Source organism: Astyanax mexicanus, chromosome 9, assembly GCF_023375975.1.
Source record: "Astyanax mexicanus isolate ESR-SI-001 chromosome 9, AstMex3_surface, whole genome shotgun sequence".
Taxonomy (NCBI): Eukaryota; Metazoa; Chordata; class Actinopteri; order Characiformes; family Acestrorhamphidae; genus Astyanax; species Astyanax mexicanus.
In genome coordinates this window covers 17,261,307-17,273,468 of record NC_064416.1, presented here as the reverse complement: position 1 = coordinate 17,273,468, position 12,162 = coordinate 17,261,307, and the positions used below count along the sequence as shown (strand labels likewise).

General features: G+C 38.5%; 1 protein-coding gene across 1 annotated transcript in view; it reads right to left on the bottom strand.

The window, feature by feature from the left end:
* Nucleotides 1-12,162, bottom strand: part of grm3 (glutamate receptor, metabotropic 3) — a 58,141-nt gene that overhangs the window by 28,314 nt on the left and 17,665 nt on the right. Inside the window, exon 2 of the mRNA XM_007250942.4 lies at nt 2,955-3,573. Within this exon, the coding sequence (XP_007251004.2) occupies nt 2,955-3,410 (456 nt within the window). The 5' untranslated portion in view covers nt 3,411-3,573. The remainder of the gene's footprint in view (nt 1-2,954; nt 3,574-12,162) is intronic.

Here is a 12,162-nt window from a genome sequence, read left to right as displayed (position 1 = left end):
GACATGTCTGTTTGTCTGCTACAACGGGTTTATTTTACATGCTCACAGCACATAGTAATTATCCACTACATTAGTGACTGTCAAACTGAATGGATCATTAGCGCTGAGGTTTCACTGCAGTGTGGAAGATGGTTCTGTCTCTGAATACTTTGATGCTGTGGGGAAAACTGGGATATATAGTATAGTATACAGTATACAGTCTTGTATAAAATATAATAAAAACAAACAAAACAAATACCATAGCACATGGAAATTTTAAGCAACTAATATTTAGCATTTATTACTTATTAAAATGTAAAATTAGCTGCAGATTATTGTTGGAGGAGCCGGTCTTATTTAAACCTCAGACATTTAGTTTGGTTTGCTCTTGATGAAGTTGAAATATGTAAATCACCAAAGAGCTTTCTGAGGCCTTCAGAAAGAAGGATATAGATGCAGATGGGCCAGAGAAGGGACTCTGAAAGATACCAGAACAAATAAAAAAATCAGGCAATTGAAACACCTGCCAACATGTCCAGATCAGGCATTTTAGCAAGGTTTCCCAAGAGCAGACCACAAGCTGTGTATAGAAGGCTCTTTAAACATTCCTAAAATGTCACCATGGGATCTACACACCTCTCTTGATTGACCTCGTAGAATTTATGTTAAAGTATCTACTCTCTACTAGAAATTGGTCTGAAAGGAGGAACAATTTGCTTTTAAAAAACAGTTAGTCTAACGTTTGTGAGAAAACACCTAAAAAAGAAACAGGAATATTGAAACCATTTGTTTTGGACAAAATAATCTCAAGTCTTGGTCTGAGGTTTTTTTTGATGTATCCAAAGGTTCTTCTCCTTGTACACTTTCCATAAAAATAAACCTTGTTTGTTCAAACTCTTTTTGCGATGGTAGATGCTGTTCTCCTGCCACATCAAGGTCATAGTAAGTTAATGTTTTTCATGAAATGGTAAAATGTCTCAGTTTAAACATCTGATATTTTTTTTTATTGTGAATAAAATGTGGGTGTATGACATTTGCAAATCATTGCAATCAGTTTTTATTTACATTTATTTGCATTTTATACAGCATCCCAAAGTTTGGGGAATTTAGGGAAAATACATTCCTATGTAAAACTAATCCCGTTCAAATTCCTTAGATATGCTTGAAAAGCCTCAGACTTCATGTGGTTAAGAAGGTTATGAACAATGACTGTTAAACGAGAATAACAGGCAGTGCTCTCTTTAGTGCATTACAGAACATAAACTTGACATGGGGTCTCTCCTTTCTTTAGCATGGTATGTAAAGTAAGTGGGTAAAGATTGCTGCAGAATGAGAGATGCAGCCCTCATGAGTGTGTCTTGCCAGAGGGAGCGAAAAGAAAGGATGGCCAGACAACGGCAGGAAGAAATAAACAGTGACTAATTGTTGCTGATGAGAAGCGAATGATGGGTAACAATGGTTATCTAACGAGAGACCATAGTGAGGTCACGGTCCTCCCGGCCTATCTCCAGAAACACAGAGCATTAGCCCTCTGAAGAAAAGGCAGAGAGAAAAGTAAGACTCGAGAAAGGAGAGACAGAGAGAGAAAAAGAGATAAAGAGAGATAGAGGGAGTAAAAAAAAGAAAAAGGATAAAAGATTACGGATTCGGCAAATGAAAAGGAAAAATGGCTTTTGTGGCGCCACAGATGGAGCAGGTTATGTAAAACTATGCAGATTTCCTCAGCGAAACAAAGCACACAATAGCATAGCCACGATGCTAATCCAGGCATGTATGCATGAGGGAAAGAACTGGAGCAAATAGGGGAGAATTTCAACAGGGACAAATAAAAAATGGGCGGCACACGGTTTTTGTTTCGTTTTTTTTTTGTTTATCTTGAATGGTGCTCTCTAAATAATGGATCAGGTACTCTACAGCCGGGCAGGAGCGAGGCCTCCGTGTAGCCATTTTTTTCTCTCCTGTTCTTAGAGAGTGGTGAGCTCTCAGACAGAAAATCATTCACTGGCCTGTAATAATGTGTTGAAACTATATGATTACATCATCTGCATCTCTGCATACAAACAAGCCTACCGAATAATTCATGTTCTGGTGCCTACCTTATGCCAGGATGTCACTACATCAGACGAGTCATCAGATCATTGTGTCTTTCACACTATGCAACTTGTTGTCTTGTAAGGCCCTTTTACACAGAACACTTTTTTGGATATAAAACCAGAGGTTGTTTTTAATGCAGTAGAACCTTCACACACTGAAGTCTGACACATTTTTTGCCATCTGTGTTCTGTAAACGGGGCTCTCATACTTTTCCACTCTTTCCTTTTCTCTGCTTATTGTCTGTTTGTATTTTGTAGCACTTTGTGAACAAAACGTCATACCCAAAACTTATAACCAAAATATTTTATTTAACATTTGCATTTTTATATGCAGCATGTTGCTTATCATATATATATATATATTTTTTGCTCCAGACAAGATAATATAGTTTAGCTGAGATTCGACAGTCTGATTTAAATGCATCCAACAATGCAGAAAATCACCCACTAATTAAAAAAATTCCCAGAGTTGCAGTCCATCAGTTTTGGACTCAATGTAAAAGACATGATTAATATCTGTCATTTTTCACACTGGATGTGTTTTTTTCTGTTACACAAAAACTGAAAAGGTAGTTGGCGTAAAAAAAGTTTGTTCTGTAATCAGAATATTTTAGTGTTTTTTTTAGTGGATTACACTCTACTTACCTGTTTTGAGTGACCCAAGATCACTAAAAACAGAGGTTATATAAATATAACTTGTATATAAATCACATTATGTTTAAAATTTGCATTAAATTACTTTAGTCTTAAGAAAAAACACTGCCTATCACTTCAGGTATACTGTTTATGGCTGTGACATCACAACAAAAGTATCATCAAATGATGTTTCAGCAGGTAAAATTGCTGCATAAACTGTTTTCTGCACTTCAGCTCTGCACTGACCTGTATGGATACACTGCTGTAGGAGCCTCCGATGACCCCAGCAATAGCCAGTGGACTGTCCTCTTGGAAGGCGTAGGAGCCGTCAGGGCAGATGAACTCGGTGTCGTCCACCTTGGTCAGCGAGGCTCTGACGAACTCCAGGGCTTGTTCCAGTGCGTAGGTGTCCCTTGAGCACGTGTCCAAAATATGGACTCCCAGGACCACACCCGGCAGCAGGCTGACATCCCGATTGATCTGGTCTATAGCGAAGAGCATGGCCTCCAGCCGCTGGATGCCCCGGTCCTCGTTGATGCGGCCGCACTCGTCCATGCCCAGGCCCTTCTCGTGAATGGGGAAGAGGCCTCCCAGCACCAGATCCCCGTCTATCTTAATCTCTCGGCGGGGAGAGTCGCCACTGGACAGCAGGACCCCGGCTCCTAGCAGCACAAGCAGCAGAGCTCGGACTGCGGATGACATGGTTACGAGGAGACGGAGCAAGCAGCAAGGCCGATTAGCGCTTTATGAGGGAGAGAGAGGGTGAGGAGGGAGTGTCAGAGGCAGGGGAGAGCCATGGAGTGGACACTGAGAGTTCTGTCTGATCACACATGAAGATACGCTATGGGGGGAGTCAGCTTACCACCTGCAGAGAGCGAGAGACACACAGGGAAAAAGAAGGAGAGAGAGAGATTAATCAACAAGACCTGGCACTAGATTCTAAAAGTGATGGAAAATGCATATTTACTAGGTATGCCCCAATAATTCTTGGCACCCAAAAATAATTTTACCAAAGAATTACATGTTCAAGTTATATTTTAGCATTTTTGTAACAGAGAAGTGGAGCATTTTTAAGCTCAAAGTTCTACCACGCCCACAGCAGCACTCAGATCTCAACACAGTAAAAAAGCTGGAAAACGGCAGGTTAAAGTTCATTATTACTCTGTAATAATCTCTCAAAAAAAAATAAACAAAATAAAAATAGTAAAATTAGCTGAGCTAACTTAGCATTAGTATTTGTTCACTGAAAGACTATCTTATAGTGGCCCTGAAGGGCAAAACCACATCCAAAAATGGCAAGAAAATAAAAAAGAGATGCACGCATGAATAAAAAAAACTGACACACTTTTATAAAAAGATGAGCAATAAAATATTTTTTATGACCAGAACAGCAGTGCTGAAGCACATTTGTGATTTAAATAGCAGCAGTACTGAGGTATATTTATGTCTAAAATAGCGCTAAATGAGTAAATTCATAATTAAAATGTAGTGTACTTTGTTGGTTTATCTGCTATGATATTAAAAATGTTAGGTGTTTAATATATAATTTTTAAAATATTTTTAATCTTGCACTTTTATTCTTTTTTCCTTTTAGAAAGGAATACAAAATAGGTTTAGACAATTTAATATATTTAGTGGTAAAAAGAAAGTGACAAAGTGATTAAAAACTGTGAAAAAAGACATGTTCCGTATTGAACATTCTGTCTCTATTCAAATTTAACATTATATTTGGTTTTGGTTTTGTCCAAAAATGTTCATTTCAGTGTATCTGTAGTATTTACACTTTTAAATATGAAGGTGAAAAACACTGCTTTGTGGTTCAAGAATTTTTCTGACCATTTTTCAGATTTTTTCATTTCTCTGGACCGATTTGGAGCTTTCTCCAGAACTGCACATCCTGGCCAAGACTCTATTTTTCAGGGTGACAGTAGGATACTAAGACTTTGATAAAGCTTTGGAAAACATCATGCTTCACACGCTTTAACCCCCCCCCCCCCACACACACACACAGATGCTCCAGCTTCACCTCCCCTCATCTGTATTGCTGTGAACAGATATGTCAGAACAGATATACAAGGATGAAGAAACACACAAGCGTAAATCAATAAGCACACAGCCTCTGAGACAGAGTGAAAACGCTATTTTAGGGGTGAAAATTTGGAATTTAAAGGGTAAACTGGATCTGAAGTGAACATATTGTTTTTATAATCACTGTTTCAGGATGAAAACAATCCATAAATGTTGACTGAACATCACCAATGATCTGTGCTTTCTGGTGTAGGTGTATACTCTACATACTGAATATGATCAATGGTTTATAGACGACACCTGTTACAGTATGTGTCCACTTGGCAATTTGCCTCGAGGCATCGTATTCAATTTTAATGGAGAGAAATGCTGCATGATGTGTTGCACGGCTGGCTGTGATGGGTCTAGAGCAGCCTTGCCGTGTGATAAAAGTTCAGCAAAGTTTATAAGTGTATGTAATTTTGTGCACACTGCTTCAATCCAATCAGAGATAAGTAGGCAAGTACATCATATGAGCATCACATGATGAACAGGTATCTGGCTGTAATTTTGGCAGTATCTGGATTTGCAGAATTAGATTAGAATACAATTGATTCAAAATCATTAAAAATCTTACAAAAACGACTTTCTACATCAACTTTATTCATTTGCATTCAACGACAACACCAACACCCCCACCCACCGTGAACTAAGAGATCAGGAGTAGTTAAATGCACTAAAGAAAAGTACAAGTGGACATTAGATATTTTTTTCCAAAACCATGTGCAGTTTTATGCCGTTACGCAGACCCTTCTCTTCCCGTTTTTTAAAAAGGCTTTCCACAAGATTTTGGAGTGTATCTGTGGAAATTTGAGCCCAATCAGTAAAAAGTGAGGTTTGTGAGGTTAAGCATTGATGTTGGGGGGAGAAGTCCTGGCCTGCAATCAACGTTTCAATTCATTTCAAAGGTGATCAGTGGGGTTGAATTCAAGGCTCTATGCAGGCCACTGGAGTTCCTTCACACCAAATTCATCAAACCGTGCCTTCACGGACCCTTGCTTTGTGCACAGCGGTACAGTCATGCTGGGACCAGAAAGGAGCTTCCACAAACTGCTGGAAAGCACAAAGTTGGAAGCATACTATCCTGTGTCCCAAAGGTTTTTGAATGCTGTGGTATTATCATAAACATTTATAAGGGGAGAGAACTAAGAGGATGAGTCTAAACCTTGCAAAATATCCCCAAATCTTTCCTTCATCAAAGTTTATTGTTAGCATTGTGCAGTCAAGTAGGCAGCATTCTACAAGTAGATTAGTAGATTAATGAGACTGGTATAGAGTCTAGTGCAAACATGCTTTACATCAGGGGTGGGCAATTAAGATATTTGCCAGATATTTTCCAAGCCATTACAAAAAAACAAATTCTCTTTTGGAAAATGAAGTGTAATGGGATGGAGTGCTACAGACTAGTAGCTCACCAGCCCAGAGGGTTGTTAAACCCAACTGCAAAACAGTTGATCTCAAAGCAGGTAAACTAATTAAATTGATTTAATTAAAATTAAATAAAAAAAATTAAAAATAAACACACTGCTTCTCACGCAGGATCGAACCTGTGTCGCCAGAGTCGCGGTCCAATACACTACCATTGCCCCGGCCAGTGAATTGAGGCACAGCTGGGAAAATAAGCCCTCATAAGGAGATAGGGAGCCCAAGAACAGGCAGAAAAACAAGAACGGGTGGAAAATAAAGTCACGCCGAGCAAGTCAGAGAGACAGGGGAGGGATGTAAACAAAAGCTGTCCAGGGAGGCATTTTATTTATTTATTTATTTTTTTCATTATCGTTCAGTATAGTTCAAACAACCCCACTGGCCAGATGTTTCATACTTGCCACCTATTGCCGACCCCTGCTTTACACCATTGCAGCCAATGCCTAGCATTGCCTTCAGTGAGCTCAGTATTGTGTGCAGCTGCTCAGTACTGCGAACCCATTTTATGAAGCTTTTTTTTATGCACAGTTCTCATTCTTGCTCCCAGAGGTTGAGTGACTGTACTCTGTAGTGAGTGATGCAACATCCTTCAGAGCTGTCTGGCAGTGCTCTGTAGGTTTGTGAGGTCTACTGTTTCATGGCACATTATTCCTTCTAAAAGCTTCTATTCGAAAATAATGGCACTTACAGTTGACTGGGGCAGCTCTAGCAGGGCAGGAATTTCATGAGTCAAACACAGTGAAGCAAAGCATCCTAAGAACCACACAGAACACAGAGACTCGGATCTCTACTGCAGTAACTGAGCTCTATCTGTGAAGACTACCCACTGTCTACTTTGATTACCAAACACACATAACAACACATGGCATGGGAGTGGGCACGACATACTTCTCCCTTGGACATGAGTTTGAGAGTGAATAATTGTAGGGATAATTGTTGCAATGGACTGGATCCCTGTCCACAGGGTATTCCTGCCTAAATGACTTAATGATTTCGGGTAGGTTATTTTTGGACCCACTGTGAAACCTGTCTGGAAAGAAGCAAATAAAAATTTGGATGGATCAATTAAATACTTGAATAGAATAGGATACCCAAACTTTTTCTGTTTTTTTTTTTATTGTTTTGAAACTCACTTAGCTAGTCACACTAACAGATATTCTGACCAAGGGTTTTGTTACCTTGAAACTGTAAAAATGTAAATAGAAAAATAGTACTTTCAAAAAAGTTTCAAAAATAAAAAAAAGTTTCATCTTTTTGCCATCAGGTGATTTTACTTTTACACACTGAGCTATTTAGAGTAAGAGACATTCAGACCAAGGGTGCCCAAACTTTTGCATGTTTTATATCTTGTCTGTTTATATAATCATCCATTTTAGTGAATAATTAAAGCAGAAGCATTAATAAATAGATTCCCAGATAGCGTGTTTTCATTGTTCAGAAAGATCTGGCAGTCTAATTGACGGATCAAATCCACGCTCGCCGTTCCACTCCTGGCGACGAGCTGCTGAAGCCACTCGGATGTGCGGCTGATATCTAAGCCCGTGTTTTGATCTCAGGGCTTGGAAAAGCTTCTCTAATCTGATTTCCTCTCCCACATTCCCTTGCGGAGGAGGCATTTAGGAGCCCTGCGAGAAGCCAGCCCCGTTTCCAGCACACTGGCAGGCTCATAAAGCCTTCAGGCCCACTCCAAAAGAAGAAGAAGAGGGCTCGAGCGCTAGATAGCCCTAATGCTCATCCCCGGCGATGCTATCTGTCTTCACGGCGCTATGCTGTGCGGAGCCCGCCGTGCTGCGGGGCCTCTGGTGGCTCGGCGTTAACACTGGCTAGCCTTGTTATCTCTTTCCCGATTCGGTCTGCCAGCCACAAACTCCGCGAGCTCCAGCCGAACGGCTACAATAGCTCTCGCGCCGCCTGTGTGCACCGTGTGTGTGGGGGCACGTTTAAGTGCACGTTCTCGCGCTTTTCACTCCTGTACACTCTCTCTCCTGAGTGATCAGCAAGAAGACAGGCGGGGGATGAGATCTTTTGCTTTGATGGCAGAAGCTTTTGACTGTTCAGGAGCTGCTGACTGGTGCCATTTTAGCACAGTGAGACGGAGGAAGTCACGCTGGGTGAGAGGAATTAGCGCTCGCTCTCTTGCACTGCTAATGCTTTGCCAAATTCACTAAAAAAACACAAAATGCATTGTTTTGAAAGAAAACTCCTCTTTTGGGAGACGTTTAAGTAGATTGTGTTTAAAGCATTTAGAACTGTCTGAATGTGCTGTCTGTACTTACAATATAAAAAAACCTTACAGGTAGAAAAGATGTAATAAAAAGGTAAAATGAAATATAAAAAACAGTCTAGAGCACCCACTGCACCTAGTGTTACACCAGTAATAAAAACAAGAGAAGCTTTTCCAAGCCCTACACGTTATTCACTATCCAATATAATACAAACAAAATGCTGACATCTGCTACGTATCAATCATGGTTCAGCATTGCCTTTAGGGAAATCTGATGTATGCACACATACAATATCACTATCAGACTAAAACAAACCATCTGCATAAATGTCTTAACCTCCAGTGGAAGTCAATGTAAAGCCCTTATGAAGCATGTCTAGCGCTCCAGTGTAAAGAACAAGAACATTCAGATTATGTCAAAAAAGTACTAGTAATAAAGTATTTTCTACTAGGCACTATGCATAATCTCTGAACCATTACAATAGTTTTAATTGCAAGGTACATACATATGTGGGCACATATTTTAAAAAGTTGCAACAGTATGGAAAATGACAAATGCTTTACAATCCTAATATTTTGGAAAGTGTTGCAGGCCTGAAATGCTTGAATGGATGTATATTAATAAATTAAAGAAAGTTGACTAGACAAAATAGACCCTTTATACTGTCTTCAGTTAAATCAAAACAAAAATACAGTGTGAGAAACTCAATTTTTGCACTTTCTTTACTGTCCTTTTTTGATTTGGGGTTGTATATGGATTGTATATTGCAAAATCCTTGTATCTTCATGTTCTGATATGTTCTGTGCAGAACATATCAGAATGTTATGAATGATATAAATAGACCAATAGGAATGCTAAACAAATGCTAACAAGTAACAAAATGTCTTCACACTGAATATTTTTTACCTTCTATTGTAAAGTTGTATTTGTGGAGATTTTTTTTTACATATATTAAATATGTTGGCATGTACACCACAAATATGTAAATATATGATAAATATTAACTGGACCTACAGCAATTCAATATATTGAATATTGAATATATAACAAATTCATCATGTGGCCAGGAAATGTTTGATAACATTGATCAAAGTACTTGGTGTACTTACGTACTTCACCAGTAGATACACTGTTATTATATGGATTGTTTATGTGTAACTACATAGTTATTAAAGACACTTCTTATAAAGCGGGACCATACAGTCTTTCATAAGTACTGTTGATGAATGTACCTTTATTGTTTTATATTAATGTACCAATGCATTCCAATGCAATGTCACCAAGGCATTTAACTCTTTAAAGTTGCACCAATTGGTGAACGATGGTGTTTCATCCAATACTTCTTTAGGATGAGATGGGATGATGCTCATTCAAAATCTTTACCTCACTAAAGCTCTTGTCAGCGAATGCAATCAAAAACTCATTGCAATGCTCAAGTCCCTGGACAGTAGAGTCAATTACTTCAACAAAAACAGAATAAACTCTTTTTAAAACCCTTGAGATGTCCTGAAAGTTTAGTCTATATAGTGTATTTTAAATGTATACACTGCCTAAAATCAGATGTGTGCCTGGGTGGCCTGCCATTATTAGACCTAAATATTGGTATAATGATTTACAAACATCTATACAGTTCAGCTCTACTCGGTCTCATGGCAATCCATCAACCTTCAAGCCACATTCACATCAATTCCCCGAACTGTAGTTAAAACAAGTGTGTTAACTTTCTCCGGCAAGAGAGAGAAGGAGCGTAGGTCCCTCCCTGAGCCGCGTACTTTAGCCCATCTTTAAGCAGTTCCCCTTGGCTAATCGTGTTAATTAGCTTAGTGGGGTAGGACGGGAGCGGGGTACGAGGGCTTTTTTGGGTACAGAGAGCCTCTGAAATTAATTGGATTTTGCTTGCAGGCAGTTCTTTAACAGCATGCTTAAATCAAACAGTCAGCTCACAAAATCAATTCTAAACTCAGGCGCCAAACAAAATCCCCAAGTACTTGCTCTCACAGCGGCAACAATGTTCTGCAGACGAGCTCTTTTCCCTGGAATATTACAATTGTTTGTTAAAAAAAAACTCCTCTGGGGTTTGAGGAAAGCAGGGAGGGATGATAAGACATCAGATTTGATAGGTACGCCACCGAAACAAATAGCATATAAATGACACTTCATTTCTATGGTAAGAAAACATTATTAAGACATTATTAACATGGGTAGTGTTGATCTGATATGATACTTCAATGATATTTGCGCCAATACAGTATCGTATCAGGAGTAGAGAGCACCGATACCGTGATGCATGGATGCCACTAGTTAACACTAAACTGAAGCCAGGACCAAGTGCACAGTGAGAAATTGTTGTGCTTGCCAACTTGAATGTGATAATGTGATAATAAAATGCAGATCTTTTAAGCTTTTACTTATTTGGGGAACACTTTATTCTGAGAGGTAAGTTATAAATGTTTAAAAAAACCTTTAAGAGAGTATCATTAAGAGTAACAATCCGTGCAGTAGCAGTAGTAAAGCATCTGAATACACTGAGGTAAATATCATAAAGATGTGCTGTTGATGCATTACTTTAGTACATTCAGTAGAAGTACTATTGTTATGTGACATGGAAAAAACTTGATATGCCACTTCCACTTAACATCAGTCCAAAACCTAAATCTAAACCAGGCCCTAATCCTAATCCTAATCCTAATCCTATCTTAACCTCAACACAAATTTATTTCTATTCTAAGACTAATTCTGTTCTTAGTCTCACCACTAATCCAGTTAAGCTCCAGTTACAGACTGGTATCAGCAGCAGGTCTCTTAAATTTTATTGGGGAAGTTTAAATGGTGTGTATTAGAGATGTTACATGATCAGTAATGCCAGCATCTACAGATATTAAAATGGACAGTAGAAGTCTGTTGATGATCTACTGAATGTTTAAATGCTGCTACATCACTCATATATTCTTTATAAGTTACTGAAAGCCTGAGGAACATTTATTTAACCCTAACCATTCAAAATAAAGTGTACAACTTATGTAGAACGCCTAATTTACCATCATGAAACCTAAAAAAAATGGAACACTACAAATATTAGGCAGTTATTTAAGCAATAATACACTCGAGGTCCATTCTATAACGTGTAATATTACACGTTATAGCATGAATCTTGAGTGTATAATTACAATTATACCACAGTTCCATTATCACTGTTTATTGAAATATTTTGAGTTAAAAAGGACGAGAAAATACATGTATGTGGAAAGCTTTGGTTACTGTGCATTACTGGCTGATAACGGCACTCATAGAATACCTCTCAGCCAATCACATTGCAGGGTCGGTATAATGAGTTGTAAAGTCAGGTTAAGTCAGTTGGTCAGTATTGTGCTCAGTATTGGTAGATACCATAAAATCTGACATTGGTCAGTATCAGAAAGGAAAAAGTGTTATTGTAGCTTCACTAGGTATTATTAATAGTATTATTGTTTTATTATTGTTTATTAACAGTCCTTATTTGGGCAGTGTTTTTGTATCTGGCATCCACTAATATTATAATAAATACAAATAATATTAATTTAAAATATTATGTGTTCATTAAAACGTTCCACAATTTAGCCCAAAGTATCTGCATGCCACTATTTAGCCAAATGTTTTTTTAAACACAGCTCAAATAGCAACACATGTTTGCACTCTACGGTATGGGAAAACCGTGGCAACCACCTAGAAACATTTTATCCACTAACACCTGTACAAAA